Here is a 17,994-nt window from a genome sequence, read left to right as displayed (position 1 = left end):
AAAATCATTTGCCGTAAAGAGCCTTGCAGTAGACTCAACTTGATGGGAAGAGAGTGACTTTGCTGGGTTGAAGGATTGTCTCTGTCCCCTAACCTTCAGAGCTTAAATTTAATTTAAAAAAATGTTGAAATGATCAAAGATGCTTGGATTGATTAAGATGCTGAGATTGCCATTGAACTTTATTAAAGATTGTAATGAATTAAATTCTTGTTATTTTAGTTCTCTTCAATGTAAACCTGGTGAACATTGGATGATAATGGTGATGCTGATAACAAGGCATTGTCTTCCTTTACCACCCACCAACTCATCCTCATGCTCATCCAATGCATTACAATACAATTTTAATTGGAGTAAATCAAGGAACGTGACAATTTGTACATCTTTTGTCACGTTATCCTGAAAAGTCGCTCAAAGTGCCCTTATTAACTCTATTTTTTGTCCCCACTTTTTTTGCTCAACATTTCACAAGTTAATATATTGTAATTATTATACCTTTTTGTTATAATGATCATTATCATTATAAGATGAAAAAATTGATTTTAAACTCAACCATTCAATAAATTGCAATAATGAATGAAAAAATTTACTCCAACATTGAAATGATTAATTGCCAATGAAACGCGAGAAAAAATCAAAAAAATTGATCAATTATCAAATGAATGTAAAAACAAGTGAAAAAATGTCCTGAAATCGGACCAAAAAGGTTAGACTTTAATTAAAGACAAACTTGAGTGATTAAATGATGTTAATTTTTTGATTAAATAATAAAGTTAATTAACAGCAAGATTAGTTTTTCACCATTTTTGGGTTAAATTTTGCTTCTCATTGTTACCATCAACTGTGTTTGTTACACCAAATTGACTATTTTAGTGGACCTTTTTCCCCTGATCAACGCAAAGATGACAAAATTGAAATTGAAATACATATTAAATTAGTTAATCAATTTGATTGTTATGTTAATAAATTGTTAGATTCAAGTTAAACTCCACCTTATATACAGCAAATGGTAACTCTTATTGGATGTGGAGTCGTTATGAGGTGGAGTTGGAGCAGCAAACAGGCGGTAACTAAGGTTAACCATCAACAGACTTGATTCATTTTTTACCATCAGTTTACAATCAACTAATACAACAATCAGCCCAGTTTAATCAACTTTCTCAATCCATGCAGTTTAATACAGATTGCAATTCTGATCATTTGTAAATTGTTTTCCCATTGAATGATTGATACAATTGTTTAAAACAATTTCCCATCAAACCTCCAAGTGATACAACATGATCCTGTTATCCTTTGCTTACTGTGAGAGTTTCAAGTGATCAGAAAAAATTGAATGTAAAATTGAATTTAAAATTTAATTGTTAATTGAAAACATTGTTAGACTGCAATCATGGTAACTCCAAGCTCATTGCCAATTAATCGATGCCATTTCAATATTCAACAAATCTTAGGTCTAGATGAATCACTGTCATCTTCAACTTCCTCAATCAACCACCATAACAGTACCAATACCATCATCAATAACAACATCAATTGTGATAATCGCAACTCACCTTCAACTTCACCTGTAACTACAATAATACCAGCAACAACACCGACTCCGGCAACTCCAATCAACTGGAATTCACCGAATCACGAATCACCAACACCGGGCAACACCAAGGTAACCACTAACCATGAAACCTTATCATCATCACCACCTTCATCAACCTCAATTAACTCACCCACAACTGGACCAAATAACTCATTGACACCAGAGTTTCGTTCCAATGGAACCAATGGATCAATCAATTGGTATGAAAGTTCATTAAATGGATATTCTGGTAAAAGAGAGGCTCTTTTGGGCCCAACCTTGTCACATTCACATCATTCAACTGCACCAACTGCTTCAACCTCATCTCCATCAACTACAACCACAACCAATCATCATGCTCATCATCTAACTCAACACTCTCACCATCCTTCCCACCATCATCCTCACCATCCTGCTCATCATCATCACCATCAACAACAAGCACAACAACAAACTGCACCATGTTTCTCTGCCTTTACTTCAGCCTCCATGTTGGGTGCTTACCTGTACAGACCATCGGCCACAGCCGCTGCTGCAGCTGCACTCATGTCAGGATTACAGGGTCATCCTCATCATCAGCCTACAACAGCCACTGCTTCAAGTTCCTCGTCAGGTATTAACCATCATTCAGTTGCAGGTAAGAATAGTTTTACTTCGACTGTTTCCACAAAACAAAAGCAACTACAAAATTGTCCCAAAATTTTGCCGAAATTCGGATCAACCGATAACGTAAAGTAGAGTCACCTAATACTTAATTATAATAGACAATCTGAGAAGATCAGATTCCATTCTGGTTATTCAAGTTTTCATAATTGACTTCAATTGCATTTCTCTTTTTGTATTTCGAGTCTTTAAACAATTCGTAATTTGCTTCAAGTCCGTTCGCGATAATTTAAAGCATTTGAATCAAACACGATTCATTGATAAAGACTAACTTTTATTTATTACTTTGAATGCCATCAAAATGAAGGCAATAAAACTTGAGTTCAATTTATACAATAATTTTTCCTGAATTGTTTAATGAAGTCCAATATTGTTTCAAATTTTTCATCAGATTATTGATTTGATTGAATTTTTCTTCAATAATTTGCCTATTTGATGAAAATAATTGAAATTTTGTAAACATTTCCCAAGTATAAACATTTGAAAATGTAAATAGAGGTAAAAGGTAAAATAAAGGTTGAAGTCAATTTTAGCTGTAAAAAACAGGAAAACAAAAGCAGCTTTTACCTTTAATGTTTGATTGACTAATTACAGGGAATATCAGACAGAAAGAAAGAAAAGTTGAAATGATAATTCAATAAAAAAAGGTAAAGGTAAAGGTAAAAGAAACTGAATAAGGTAAACAATGTTAGTTTCATCATTATAATGATAATAATTTTACCTTTTTCCCTTGTTCTTGGTAAGTATCTCTCAATGAGATTAAAGTTGTCAAACGAGGTGTTCACTCCAACTGAGCCATTGAAATGGGTAAGAATAATGATTAACAAACAGAAGGCAAAGAATCAAAGTCTAAGAATTTTGAATGAACAAGAAGAAGAAGAAGAAGAAGAAATTGTGAAATCAACAAAAGAACAGCAAGAAAAAGAAAAAAAAAGATGAAGATGAAGATGAAGATGAGGAAGAAAAATGATGAAGATAATGATGAAATAATCAGGCGTCTTTGTATAACTCTTGAAATGATTGGAACAAGAAGCCACTTGAAGTTGATAACTGATGTTAAAGGGAAGAGGAATCAGTTGTAATCATGATAGAAACTAATGACTGTGAACTTAACTGATGATTATTAGGATGATGAGGATGATGGATGAGGATGAAGGTCTTGATTTGTGTAAATATTGGTAATAAATGAGAGAGAGAGAAAAGTGAATCTCTCATTGGATATGAAACACAGTGAATAAATTGAATGAATATAAATCACATTATCTGACCATTACCTGGTGATATCTATTCATGTTCATCTGAAGCACCCTTTAACCGTTTCTCAATTAGTTAATTGCTCACTTGACTTACTCATTACACACTTACGAGTACATTATTATTAAACTACATTTAGCTATCTGACTTTATGGTAAGAGGATAATCATGATAATCATCAACATCAAGATGGTGATGAAAGATTGTCAAAAAAGGTAAAACATTTTTTTTCCATTTCAATCTTCTTCTTCTTGTTCCATAATTCAGGGAATCCCACCTTTAAAAATGATTATCACCATCTTTAACCAGTTTAAATTGTTATTTGTGTTATTACCAAAATAATAGTGAAAAACGTTTAACCTGACAACTTAATTTGATTAGTTAACATCAATCAACAGGTTAACCTTTTGTTACTATTTCCATGTCTTCACCTTTCATTGGCCATTTTTGCTGTGAAAATGATTATTCAAAGTGAAATTTGTCTTTTACTGGTTAAATTTTTGCTCCAAATTGACCATCTTTCAATACCAAAAATATGTTTATCAAAATGTTTCCTTTTCTGGTTCTGTATTTCCTGAATGGATGAACATTACCTGAATAGGAAATGAAATAAACCAGAAAAAAAACAAAGTTTCCCTATTTTTAACCAGCCTTGGTTAGAGAAAGCTAATTTTGAATCCAGGATAAGCTAAAAATATTAGGCTTAGTTGAGTTTTGAACCAGAATTTTTTCCCATAAAATAATAACCAATTTTGATGCTCATTAAACTGGTTCCAGTTTTACATTAACCTCTAACATTAGGTGAATGTTTTTTTAACAAAATCATTGGTTTCATTACATTCAATTAATTTCTCCATATATTCATGTTAAGAGTGTAATAAAGGAAGGTGATGGATCTGGTGAGGATTTTTCAGTTCGTATCTTGATATGAATTCAAAAAGATGTCACCAAATTTATGAAATTCATTGTATTAATACATTGAGATTGACAAGTCTCTTTGTGACAAAGGCATCGTCATCATTGCCTTCCATCAATATCATTGTAAGATGATTAAATGTTAATTAGATTCCTATTCGTAATCAATTGAAATTGTGTTTATTTTTAAAAGGTGGAAATAGGTGAAGAAGAGGAAGAAAAGTGGTGAAAGGTTGAACCCAAATATTGATTCAAGTTTAGTGTTTTAACATGATTAATTGTTAAACTTGGTCTTATGTTAATCACCGTTGATGAGTACAATTAGTTTTTAATAATTAAACTATTAACCTTGCAAGAGGTTAATTAAGTATCATGTTTTTTTTGTGCGTTCATTCATGTTGTGTTGCTTTGGGTTTGTCAAAAAAACAACGAAGAGCCTCTTGTAAGGTGAAAACACAATACCTGAGATGATTCTGCTCAAGGAAAACAAAGGTTAATGATGATAGGGATGATGAGGATGACAAACGGTACACAGTTGACTAATAATGGTAAAGCTTGGAGGATCCAGTTTTCATGGGAAACTAAACTGAATTCATGAGATGATGATGGATCGATTCACTTTTTTTTTGCTCGTTGTTTCAACTTGCTGATTGAAGCTCATTATTTTATAGTTGCTAGGTTTGGTATATAGATTTAGAAAATGATTGAGTTGATTGTTTATCCAATTATATTGGGTTCAACATTTCATCCAGTTATAAATCGTCTCCATCCTTGGATTAACAATGTAATTTGTTAACTGTAAATTAAAACAATACAGAATCAACAGCAGCATTTCAAGTTAGGAAAAAACAGCAAACTGGTTCATTACATTGTCTGTGGTTTAACATTGCTTTCATCTGTCACTCAGATATTTTTATTAACATCAATAATTGAGTTAATTGTTTTTACTTTCTTCTAACCATTTAATTAACAATTGGCTAAATGATAGATTATTGATGAAGATAGATTGACAATATTTCCATTTAATTAATTGTCATTGTAATGCTATGTATCTGGGATTCAACCTTCTTAGCTTTTATCATAGAGGGAACCAAGACGCTGTCATTTCACTGGCCATTTTCATTTTATTTCATATTTAAATACGATTGGCCATTACCAGTGGCTCGATTAGTATTTTACAATCTAAATCAACGAAACAACATAAAAAAATCAGTTAAAAATGGTTGAAATTAGTGCTAAAATTGTAAATGTTTTGGACAATTACAAGTAAACAAAGCTTGAGCATGCAAAAGCGCCAAATACAAGTGGCAAGTTTGACAGAAAATAATAATTGAATTAAAATAGCAATTTGATGGGACTAGAAGTAATACCTTTACTTTGTCAAGTTAATTATAGTTTGGTAAACAGTTAAAGTAGAGGAATCAAATTGTGAACACCTTAACTGTCAATCTATCTATTGTTGTTTCCTTTTCACATCCATGTAAAACTCAGTCAAGTTGGTTGATATTTTGCCTTCAATAAAAATGGAGAAAAAAGGTTAAAATTATAATAATAGTAATAGTAGGATGGGAATAAGGTTTTAACTCCCAGAGAGAGATTATGTAGATATACATGGTATATTGAATAAACAAGTTTAGATAGATTAAGAATAGATAAAGGTTAGAGATGGAAAAGGTAAAAGTAAAGGTTAAGAAAGGGAAACAAGGTGGTCTAAGTATATAAACGCGCGTGTAAAGGCCATAAATTATTTGAGTACAACTATTATGATGAGTGTTATTGTTGGGGAAGATGTGAAAATGTCTTTCTTTATCTTGCTCTCATGTTATTTTTTGTTGTGCTACAATGAAAAGATTGACTCGACTCGAGTTAATGAGGAAGTAACCTGACTGAATAGATGAGTCCGTGTGTGTCTTCAATAGTCTTGTAAGTCGCTGTGTCAAGGCTCTTTTCAATGTCGACACATCAACAAAAGCCTCTCTTTCAACAATACAAAATCTTTTGACCATTTAACATCCTCATCATCTTCACCCCGATCAATGGTATCTGATGCTAAATGTTGCATTCATCAGTAAAATGTTTTTTTTTCAACTCACACTCACTCATAGTATATGTGTATATATTGAATGTATTAAAGTATAAGGCAACGGTTAATAGAGTCAAAAACGCCTTCACATTTTAACAATCAATATTCATTCAATGTCAATTGTTAACCTGTCATAAACTCATTTGGCATTTTTATTTTTCATTTACCAGGTGCCTTTACCTTTCAATTCAATAATAACTGATAATAACAATAATAAAAATAATAACATAATGAGTGTTGAAAAATTGATGATTACGATGATAATAGATCTTTACATCTTATAACCATTTACTCATTATGTATCAATTTGGGTCTTTTCAAGATTCAAATTAATCAATCAGCTACAATACTATTGTTAACCCTTATTTGTCTTGCTCTCAACATTTAGCATCAGGCCAGGTAGGTGTTAATCTTGGACAATTATCTAACAACAATTAAGTCTTTAACATTCAAATGGTTTTTAAGTTGAGCCAGGATTTGATTGAAATTGAAGCTTCTTCCATGTGATCAATTTGGTTCATTGCTCAGCATCGTCTTTGTCCATTGAATCTCAATTTTTCCTCGACAATTTATTGTAATTATGGTGAAACCAAGGAAAGCCAAAGAGACTTGATTATAGCCAATAATTTGGATGATGAACCCAAAAAATGGGTGAAAACTGAACAGTCTAAAAACCTAAAAGTAAAGGGAGAGAAAAGGAAAAATATTAGACTTTTATCCTTCTAGACTTTAACATTCTTGAAATATTTTCATATTATAACTACAAACGGAGAGTTGGTAAAGATAATAATATTTATATGATAAACATATGATCGTACAAAGGTTCAATATAATAATAATTATGAGCTGATATGGTTTGGAATGTTTATCTTTTGTCCTTTCCATTCTCATCCATAATTCTGGTCGATCAACTTTCCATTTTCAACAGCTTATTATATTTCATTATATTGTAAGCTTTAGATATTAGCAGATATAAGTAAACTCGTGGTAGCTTGATTTTATCATTATCATTATCTTTGCCTTTATCATCATCCTCACCATCATCATCTTCATTGAACAATCAAGTGACAAGTTTGATTAAATGTGTGAATTGGAATCAAGCTAATATTGTCTTTCAATACAATGCTATATTAGCATGGGGAAGACTGTAACTAGAATGGACTAAAAAAGCTAATAATCAATTCATATTTCAATTCTTTATCAAATTCTTGAGCAAATTCTTATCACTTTGCTCTTTGTTTGATTTAAAGTCAGCTATTATTAGCTTTAATCAAGATTAATAATGATTGAAGGTACGATTTGATTGTAAGTTTTGGTGGTTTATTTGCTTGTTTTTGTTTTCAATCATTTTTACCTTCACAAGAAAGAGTAAAATTTGATTGATTAAACTTTCACCGTTTTCATCAAAATGATTAGTTTTTTTTATGATAATGATTAACACTGTTCTTCTTCCATTCAACTTAAAATTCAATCAACTTAATTGTTGACAATAGATCTGTTGATTGACTGTCAAAATCGCTTAGCCTAATCAATTTGAATGTAGAGACTCTCTAAAAAACAATAACAAGATGTACCAGTTAATGCACAGTTGTCACAATTAATTTGCCTCAAGTTTAACTTTACCCAATACAATTTGATTAATAAGTCTAGTTGGTTCAAGTTAATCATTAACAAATCAACAAATCAATAGCAACAATTAGATTAACAAGCGTTGAATGATATGACTATACCTAAAGAAACAAAAACACAAAGCCAATATCTTATTCAACTTGTAATGTCTGTCAATCAATTTAAGATTCAATTAACTTTCAATAAATTCACCTTGAGCTAATAAAATATAACATGATACCATGACAAGACAAGAAATAATAATTAACAACAATCGAACAATTAAGCAGAAAAAATATAAAATCAAATCAAAACCTTTTACCTCTCTATCTTATGTTCAGCCATGTTGAGTTGATCAGACGAGCAAAATAACCAAAATTTGTAAGTTCACTGCAAAATAAAGACACTTAACTAATACCAAGTTAAATAACACTCGAAGCTAAGCAACTAATTAAATAATAATTGGTTAATTAGATCAGCAAAATATTAATTATTACTTGTTAAAATAAAAAAATCAAACAAAGCGAGAAATTTTTTTAATCGATTCCCTCCTTCAATGCATATATTGAACACTTGGTGGTAGCAGCATCAACAGCGCGAAACTTGATTAACCCAATTAACCAGAAAATAATTATTACAACTGACTTTAACTTGTTCATTAACTATTAAACTATGATAATTGCATTAAACTAATTTTGTTAAAATGTTTACTATTTGTCTAACTAACGTTACCTCTGTAAATAGGCAAACATAATTGGGAGACTTTTTTTTGTACAGTTGCTATGTTGCAGAGACAACTTATAATCAAGTCACTAATGAAGTCTTTACTTTGCTCGTTTTTTTCACCCAATTTAGGTACAATTATGAGTGAATTTAGCCGATTAAGTGGAGCTCAAGGAAATGATTGCGATAATAATAGTTCAATAAGTTCAAGCAAGAAAAAAAAGAAAAAAAGAAGACATAGGTAAGTGTTTTCTGTAACAAGTAAAGGATTACCTTGCCAAGTAAACAAGTCAAGTTGGTAAACAGAGATTGGGTTTGAACCCAAAAAACAAATAACTAACCATTATAAATATCGACTGAATCAATGCATGTATTATTGAATTAGTTATTGATCAACTCAATTGATTAGGTTGTGACTTGTTAAATCATTTGTAAACAAACTCCTCATTTTGTTTTGTTTTTTTTCTTTCATTCATTTTTGTTAATTTTTCACAAATATAATGAATACCCAGCATCACCCAGCAAGGTTTAGAGGTGGATAAGAGGAGAGGAAGAGAGATTAATCAAAGGTGAGAGAATCAATACTAACAATCAACAACAATTAACAACAATTGTCAACTGTAAAGACATAATGTTTGTCAGATTTGTTAACCATTTTGATGATGTTGGTGATGATGAGGATGATCAGCTTGTGAATGGTTTCATTGAAAGGGATTAGTGGTTACTTAATATCATATTAGTTGGGCTTTGGATTAGTGATTTTGATATAATACTATTGTATGAGGATTACATGGTTGTTGACTGAAGCACAATATTGCAGTAAAACTCAAACAATCTAACTTAAAGTATTATTTTTTTTTCTTCTCTTCTCTTCTTCTTGCTGTTCAATATTATCCTGGTTCATCTTCATTCTGGTTTCCATTTTGAGCTCATCCAGAACAATATTTACGAGTTATCAATTGGAGGAACTGGAAAAGGCCTTTAAAGATGCTCATTATCCTGATGTTTATGCAAGGGAAATGCTTTCCGTTAAAACTGATCTACCTGAGGATAGGATACAGGTTAGTAAAAGCAATTAAATCAATCAACAACTGAAATCAAATTGAACAAAAACTGTGATACAAACAAAACATTTTCATTCAATTGTGATTTTTGATTGTGTTTAACTTTCTTTACACATGAAGCATGTCTGATTGAGATTAAATTTGTGAATAAACAATTTCAATTACAATAATTAATAATTAATTGAATGTTGAAGGCAAAAAGATTGAATGTTGAAGTGTAAAAATGAAGGTAAATATTTGCTCAAGCAACTGTTTAAAGGTTGAGGCCTTTACAATTTATTTCAATGGTTTATAATGATAATAATGATAAATGTGATTGCTATTAAAGCGTGCTTCATTCAAAATGATAATTCACATAACAACTGAACATTTGGTTGAATATTTGCAACCCTTTTATTACCTTAACCAAACTCATTTGTAATTCAAGACACTTTTACATTGAAAAGGTTTCAAATTTCCCGAGTCAAAAGTCGCTAAAAATCAGTTTCAATCATTAATTCAATCAATACAATCTTAAACTTGAATCCAATTACTATCTTGAAATCATTACAACATTATCTTCATCATCTAATCATGGGAAGGTAAAGAGAGACAAAAAAGGTTATTTCAATTGAATATTACAAGATATTGTTAGGCGACATGAAAAGGTCCAAAGATAGGCATTAAAGTTGTCCACTTGTCCAGTTTGTATTTTCACCTTTTTAAAGTTAACCAAGTTAAAGGTTAAATTGTCGTTAACAATCATTCAACAGCAGCAACATACCAAAATGGTTAAAAGCTGTCACTGAATAGACGTTGTAATGAATAAGCTTTGTTCAATAAACAAAACTGTTGTCAATTTTGTTACCTTGTTTGATCTTAAAGGCTTTCAATTTTGCTTTCCTTTAGCAACTCAATTTTACAATTTGACAAATTGACAACACAAATATTGTTATCATTTAGGTATGATTATTGCAGGCAAAACAATACGCAATCTTAAGGTTGGCCAGGTAAGATTGAGAGGGAAACAGGAAACTATTGAAATTGAATTGTGAATTGTAATCATGTCAAATCATTTTTACATTTGTACCATTCATCTTTTTAACATTTACATTGACTGTTGATCGCAATTGAATACGTATTATATGGTATTCAGTAAATAATAAAAGGCCATTTAATTTGAGATATATCACTTAATGTATCAAGGCAAAGGTTGAAGCAACAAGAAGAGTATTGAATTAAATTAAGCAGCAAAATCAAAGGAAAACAGCATTCAGTATAGATTCATATTGTGATCAAATTGTGATTTTACTGTTTGTATCAAATGAAAAATATATATATTTATATAAAAAAAAGACTCACTGGGAGTGAGATTTTATCAAATAACAAGTCGAGATGATAACTTTGCTGGCTCTTCTGCCGTCTCTCTATTGAAACATGTTTTTACAACCTTATACGATATAAAATCGAGTTAGTTTTAAACTCTATAACAATTGATGATAATAATAATGATATCAAGTTGTCATCTTTTATCTTCTTCTTCTTCTTCATCATCGTTTTCCCTTTTCTTTGGGTTAAGTCTTCCTTTTAGTGTCAAATCAATGCTAAACAAAACGAAACATTTTCTGGTATTAATAGTTGCTGTTGCTAGTTTAGATGTGTTTATTTGTTTGTTTTTTTTCTGTTTCTCTCCCTTTCCCTGTGTTTCAAAATTTTGACAATAATTTGCTTTAGTTTTGTCTTGAAAAAAATACAATAAATCAAATGGTTTTAACTTACTAATAATATTTTCACTTGTTCCCTAAGAAACCAGTTTGGTATCTCCATCATCTTAGGCCTTGGTAATGGGATCACTGTTGGGTGTTTTTTTGTCTTCATCTTGTTTCCATCTTGTCATGTTGTTGCCATTGATTCAATTTTATATTTTAAATGGTGATTTAATTTTGTTAGCATAACAGTTTAATAAAATCAACAAAATAACTCTGATAATCACTGGATAATCATTAAATAAGTACAAAATAAACACATAAACATATAAGTGCTGCCGCTTATTATTTTTTTTGCTAACTTATTGAAAGATTCGATCCATTAATTTCATATCTTATTTTGTTTTATTATTTTTTATTTGATTTGTATTTGCCTTTTAGATTCAGTTTTTAATTGTAATTGTACCTTTATTTGAATTTTGTGTTTAAATTTAACAACTTACTTCATTATTTGGATTTAACGAGACAAATTTGACTCCCATATTTGTCTTTTCATTTTTCCCTCTCAAATTAAATTACCGCTCAAAAAGGGTTCCCTGTTAGACCTTTTTGTAACATTACGATCCAATTACTCATTTTTGTTCAATTTGTTTCCATGTTTATTATAGTTTACAGTATTTTTCAAAACCAACTTTTTGTCTTCATTTTTCATGGTTAATCAACCTATTAAATGACATTTGTTTGGTGTATTGTTTTGTCTGTTCATTAAACATGGCAACATCTATAGTAATTTCAAATACTGGACAATTTTACAGTCTCTTTTGTGATTTTGTTAAGCAGTGTTTTCATCTTAGCTTGTTTCTGATGACTTTGGCGAGGATCTAAATCAAAGTGTTGTTTGATCGCTATTATAGTGTGGTTTACTTCTGGGATCAAGTTGTTTTGTTTGTTTTCAATCCTATTTACATATCGTTTTGACATCATTAAACATCCACTTCACCTTTAACAGTGATACATCATCTTGTTGACCTTTACAAATGTAAATGTAATTGTAAACTTTCACTTGATCCTCTCTTTGTGTTACCAGCATTGAAAAAATTCATATTATAATGTTACAATAATTTATAATGTTTATTGTTAGTCTCTTAACAAGTTTTAACACGCGTTCAACGAAACACTAAACCTTATTTTTTATGTGGAAGCACATTTTATACACGCTTTTGCATTACATTAGTAATTACTTTTAATGATACAAAATATAACAGTTAGTTTTGATAGTCATCGACAATGTTCATCGTCATTGAACTGAACAAATAATATAAAAGCTGTAAAATCTTAATTTCACTGGTGACAAATTTGATCAAAGTCATTTGTTTCTCATTATTCAGTGCCAAAGTTATGCATTTTGCCAGAATATTAATTATTTTGCATTGGTTTTACATAAAAAGAGGTTCTTTGAATTGTTATTTAAATCTGTTGCTTTGTGAAATGTAAATGTTAATATCGCTTCATTCACATTTTAAGCCCAATAGCGATGAACTGCATTTTCAATTAAACATGGTTTTAAGACAAGATTTTAACATTTTTCTTCTTTATTCAGGTTTGGTTTCAAAATCGTAGAGCGAAATGGAGGAAAACGGAAAAATGCTGGGGAAAAAGTACAATTATGGCTGAATATGGGCTTTATGGTGCAATGGTTAGACACTCGTTACCTTTACCTGATAGTATTTTGAGAAGTGCCCGAGATGGTGACGCTCAATGTGCTCCTTGGCTTTTAGGTATACTATAACTTTCATTAATTAACTAGCAGACTAACGCTTAACATAAGTACATCTCAGAGCGATTAACCGATGAAATGTACAATACTAACAAATCTAACACAATTCTGATATGAGGCTTGGATGCAAAAGGCAAATCAAATAATCAAATCCCTTCCTTGCTTTGCTTAATAAATGGTTAACTTTCTAACACTTTTGTTATACTGCTTGTACTAGATTGCTCAAAAATAATTGCAACCCTTCACAGCTAAATTGTCTTGACTGTCTTTCCTAATTTTATTGAATGTACAAACATGTATTTGATTTACCCTGTGATTCTTATACATGTAACAGTAGTAGAGTGTGATGGACCAATCATCATCTCTAAACTGTTGTGTAAAAATCATACAGTCATAAGAATAGCTGTTTTCATGAATGGCTTAATGAATCTGCATGGGCTGCCAATCACCTGAATAATCTGACTAATGAATGCTCAATTTTACGTTTTTTGCAATCCATTTCTTCTCTTATTGTTTTGATTATTTTTTTGCACTGCTTGAAACTCCTAATTCACTCACATTTGAAGAAAGTTTTCAAATCACCGAACCATTTATATATACAATCCTTCCTTTCCATCCCTTTGTTATTATTATTATCATCAGATCAGAATCGCAAAAGCTCACAACATCATGACTCAAGCGAATCCCATTTTGACTTCGCAGGGATGCATAAAAAGTCCATTGAAGCAGCTGATAAACTACGTGAATCGGATACTGAAGGTGAATCAAGGGATGCTCCAAGTCCGGTTACATGTCCAAGTCCAGGAGCCATGAAAAATTTAAGAATCGATGGAAATCAATTGATGAATGGACAAAATAGTAATAATAGCAGCAGCTCAAGTGGACCTAGTAATAACAACAATAATAGTGTCATTGATGTTGGTACATCGATGGCATTAACGCTTAACCATTCATTGTTGAATCATAACGTCAATGGAGGAGCAATCCAATTGTATCCAATTGATAGGACGCATAATAATAACAGTAACAATAATAATAGTAATCAACATCTTCCGACGACAACATCAACTGGACCATTGACTTATGCCTTTTCTGGATCAAGACATATTTATTAACTATAATTATTATGTTATTATTACTGATGAATTAGTATTGAAATTTGAAATGTCATTGAAAGTAAAAGCACAGAAGTTGATTCCAATCAAACATAGGCGATTTTCATGTATCATCACTGAGTCTTGTAAACCATTTAAAAGACAAGTTTTTTTAATATCAACAATTTGTAGCAATCAAATCGCTCATTCATCTGTAATTTACCGAACTTTTTTTATTATTATAATTGTGCTTTATCTTTCTTTTCAAGTACAGGTTGCAAAAAAAACAAATATTTCATCAGTAAACCAAAGAACAGAAAAAGAACAAATAAATCATCAAAATAATTACTATATTAATGATTAAAAGAATAATTATACCTCCAACAATATTAATGATGCTAAATAACAATGATACTTATGAAAGTTATCAAGTAATTTATTTAAAATTAGAGAATGGAAAGTCAACTTTGATGAAATCGCTTCCACTAATCTTATTTATTGTGAATTGAAATGGCATTGGAAGATTCAGAATTACACTGTTAACCGTAAATTTGGATAAAAACTCCTTGGACTGCATCTATTGCTTTAGTTAACTTCATAGTAGGTCCATTTGTACGTTTTCAGTCCGAGTCTGAATTGTAAGTTTAGAGAAGAGTTGCAAAGACAAAATCTAGAATACATTTAGATTTGAATCATGCCACATTAATTGGAATAAATTTGATCACTATTTTAATTCAATTACGAATATCCATTCTAAGTAGTTTCTCGAATGAGTTTTACAAATGAAACCATTATATTAATATGATTTTACTTTATTCAAATTATGCTCAAAATTTTTGAATTTTCAATCTCAGATTGGCCTTCAAAACTAGATTTAGCTCAAGTCTAAAATCATTCTCGGACGCATTAAAGACTGAAAAATGCTTGCACACCGAAATCTACTAATAAATGAAATTTTAGACACTTAAGCTAGTTTCTTTTCATTTAGCATCCCTAATATAGAGGATTGAAATGTTCTGGATGTAAAATTCATTTTAAAATAAATAGATTTATCAACTGAATCAAACTCCAATTAACGTGAGATTGATTCAAAGGTGATCAGCCTCTTCGACAAATAATGGCTTAATTTAATGTCATGACCAACGGAAAGTTACATCAAAAGTTATTATTGGCAAAAGGTTAAAAACGCATTGAACATTATGCTTGTATATTCTTTCATGCCGAGTTGGTTCAGTGTATTACTTTAAAGATATAATAGTCTTTTAACTCCGTTAATATTAATTTTCAGAAATCAAAGTCACTATGCGTGAATATATAAATTTGTTTATTTTTCATTTTTTTTTATAATATCAAACAGACTCAATTTTTGATCAAATTGTAAATTAAGTCTTCAATGGGTGCTATTTTACTTCATTGATCAAAGGCAAAATTGATTTAAGATGGGCTTGAGATGGTGATTGTTCAGCGATAGGGCTTGGCTTATTATACATTATATATATATTTATATATCAATTTGTATATTACATTATAGCGAAGAATCAAATCTAATGGATGAATATGAATGGAGAGTTTAAAGTCGTTCTTGAATGAATTTATGGGCAAGAGCTTCATTCACTTTGAGTCGTCTTGATGGGTCCAATGTTAAAACATTTTCTAAAAGATCTTTCAATTGGAGGACTTTACGACGCTCTTCTTCTCGTAAAACTTGGTCCGCAATTAGTTCTTTTTGCAAATCTCTATTTGGTGTCATATTCCCGATAACCACGATCTTTTCTTTCTCCGTGACCCGATCAATTTCTCTGTATAAAAAATTATAATCTTGGTCAAAATGTTGAGTTCGAAAAACTGCCTTTCTTATCATTCGATTAGAAATTTTTCCTTTCAAATCCATAAAATACTTGAGCATTTGATTGTTATTTTTACCAGGGAACATAATTTTACCAGTATAAAGTTCGTAAAGTGTTACACCAACAGACCACATGTCAATATTGTAATCATATGATAAACCTAAAACTGGAGACCAATAAGAAAAACAATTAGGGTTTTAGTAATTTCATTTGTTGAATAAAGTTCCATTTTATGGAATAAGTTTAAAAAGACTTACCAATCTCAGGAGCTCTGTAGAATCTTGAAACCAAATAAGGGGTGATGTCGTTTTCGGAGACAAGAGATGAAGAACCGAAATCACAAAGTTTTAAAACCAGCTTACTTTCGTTAACCTGTAAAATTAGAATTTGATATTAAAATGTAAATAAATAAAGATTGAAGTATATAATACAAATTTAGACTCACCAAAATATTATCAGGTTTGATATCAGCGTGTAGGATATTGCATTTTTTAAGTAATTTCAGAGCCAAGAACAGTTGTTGCGCGTACGAACGAACAGCTTTTATATGAAGTCCAACATCTTTACCATATTTTTTTAAAATTTCTCTTAGATTCATGGAAAGTGGTTCAAAAACTAAACAGAGATGACTTTTGTGATAAAAATGGCGAAAAAGTCGAAGACAATGGAATCTATCCTCTGGGTCAGCTTCGTTCAATTTTCTTAACATGGTCAATTCCTTCAACCCTGTCTTATTCATAACTTCATTGTTACGGATTATCTTAATCGCCACTTCCTTAGATTCTTTGAAGCTATCACGCGCTCTGACTACATTTGAAAACATGCCTTGTCCAGTATAACCAAAAACAGAGTATCTCATGTCTAAAATTTCTCCAATTCTAACACGATAATATCCTTCGGAATCATCCCAATTATCGTTAAGAGCTGGATTTTCAGGTGCTTGAGCTAGAGAGAGCTGGTAAAAATTTTGTTTCTGCTCTCCAGGAGCATCTTTAGTAATGAAAGCTTCGCAATTATCATCTTCAGCAAACATATCCAAAACTGGCTTTTTTGCTTTTGGTTCTAAATCGGTGTCTGGCTCAGGATCTGAAATTCAGAAAAGCAGAATAAATAAAATAAACAGAATGAATAAAAATATATTATATTTGCAGATGGAAAGCAAAGAAAATTAGACTTACCTCCACTTGATTTTCTTTTTTCCTTCACGAGTTCAGACTCGTCTTCGTGTTTGGATTCTTTCTCATCCTCTAAAGCACCAAGCTTCCTCATTAATTCTCTTCTCTGCTGTCGTAATCTCTCTATTTCAAGATCTTCATCATCTTCATCTCTATCATTTATACTAATATCATAGTCTTTAATCTTGTCCTCTCTCTGTTCACTTTTATGTCGTCTTTTGGATCTGGAGCGATCTGCATCGGAACTGGATTTCTTTTTTCTGCTATGTCGAATTAGATCCTTTTCTGATCTGCGATGAAACTGGAAGAAAGAAAAAAATATGTAGCAAAAACATAAAACTTGAGTCATCAGTAAGAGCGGGTAAATGATAGGATTCACTAGAATATTACTTACCATTATGATTTAAAATAAGTTACAAGTAGGTGATGAAATACGAAACTCAAAGATCTTCGGGACACAAGTGATTAAATTAATCGAAAAACAATTGTTAACAAAAAATTAATTACAAGCACAGAATACTTTCAGCTGTTTAATG

The 17,994-nt window shown here is 30.8% G+C and overlaps 2 protein-coding genes and 1 long non-coding RNA gene across 9 annotated transcripts; 1 reads left to right on the top strand and 2 right to left on the bottom strand.

Annotated features, from left to right (window-relative positions):
* The first annotated feature begins 1,130 nt into the window (after positions 1-1,130).
* Positions 1,131-14,823, top strand: LOC107368613 (uncharacterized). Of its 5 annotated transcripts, none has more exons than XM_015936473.3 (6): positions 1,131-2,207; positions 8,949-9,057; positions 9,329-9,385; positions 9,754-9,877; positions 13,166-13,343; positions 13,985-14,823. In XM_015936473.3, exons 1-6 carry the CDS (start codon positions 1,388-1,390, stop codon positions 14,455-14,457), a joined length of 1,761 nt encoding a protein of 586 aa, XP_015791959.1. In that variant the 5' UTR covers positions 1,131-1,387; the 3' UTR covers positions 14,458-14,823. The 5 variants fall into 5 exon arrangements, with proteins under 5 accessions (XP_015791959.1, XP_025017939.1, XP_025017938.1 ...); XM_025162170.2 differs by having other exon boundaries at positions 1,243-2,207; positions 14,045-14,823; XM_025162171.2 differs by lacking the exon at positions 9,329-9,385 and having other exon boundaries at positions 1,191-2,207; positions 14,045-14,823.
* Positions 5,750-8,649, bottom strand: LOC149094814 (uncharacterized). Its single transcript, XR_016200056.1, has 2 exons — positions 8,416-8,649; positions 5,750-7,160 (listed from the first exon to the last, which is right to left on the bottom strand). It is a non-coding gene; the product is annotated as an uncharacterized LOC149094814 (long non-coding RNA).
* Positions 14,824-15,743: 920 nt separating the features above from the next.
* On the bottom strand, positions 15,744-17,979 carry Prp4k (Pre-mRNA processing factor 4 kinase). 3 transcript variants are annotated; one of them, XM_025162175.2, is made up of 6 exons: positions 17,853-17,979; positions 17,462-17,759; positions 16,729-17,369; positions 16,541-16,655; positions 16,360-16,449; positions 15,744-16,235 (listed from the first exon to the last, which is right to left on the bottom strand). In XM_025162175.2, the coding sequence occupies exons 1-6, from the start codon at positions 17,853-17,855 to the stop codon at positions 16,183-16,185; spliced, it is 1,200 nt and encodes a 399-aa protein (XP_025017943.1). In that variant the 5' UTR covers positions 17,856-17,979; the 3' UTR covers positions 15,744-16,182. The 3 variants fall into 3 exon arrangements, with proteins under 3 accessions (XP_025017943.1, XP_025017944.1, XP_015791979.1); XM_025162176.2 differs by having other exon boundaries at positions 16,378-16,449; XM_015936493.3 differs by having other exon boundaries at positions 15,744-16,449.
* Positions 17,980-17,994: the final 15 nt, after the last annotated feature.

This window comes from Tetranychus urticae, chromosome 1, assembly GCF_039701765.1.
Source record: "Tetranychus urticae isolate SD_2017Ah chromosome 1, NJAU_TeUrti_SD_1.0, whole genome shotgun sequence".
Classification (NCBI taxonomy): domain Eukaryota; kingdom Metazoa; phylum Arthropoda; class Arachnida; order Trombidiformes; family Tetranychidae; genus Tetranychus; species Tetranychus urticae.
Note: the sequence above shows the minus strand (reverse complement) of the source record. Positions and strands in the feature narration are given on the sequence as shown.

What these genes read in the sequence shown, in the direction of transcription:
- LOC107368613 (XM_015936473.3), top strand. Translation starts at nt 1,388, where the DNA reads ATGGTAACTCCAAGCTCATTGCCAATTAATCGATGCCATTTCAATATT. An exon ending in TAACCATCATTCAGTTGCAG is followed by an intron (nt 2,208 to 8,948) that starts GTAAGAATAGTT and finishes CACCCAATTTAG; the next exon opens with GTACAATTATGAGTGAATTT. An exon ending in TACCTGAGGATAGGATACAG is followed by an intron (nt 9,878 to 13,165) that starts GTTAGTAAAAGC and finishes TTCTTTATTCAG; the next exon opens with GTTTGGTTTCAAAATCGTAG.
- Prp4k (XM_015936493.3), bottom strand. An exon ending in TCAAACCTGATAATATTTTG is followed by an intron (nt 16,656 to 16,728) that starts GTGAGTCTAAAT and finishes CTAATTTTACAG; the next exon opens with GTTAACGAAAGTAAGCTGGT. An exon ending in CTACAGAGCTCCTGAGATTG is followed by an intron (nt 16,450 to 16,540) that starts GTAAGTCTTTTT and finishes ATTGGTCTCCAG; the next exon opens with TTTTAGGTTTATCATATGAT.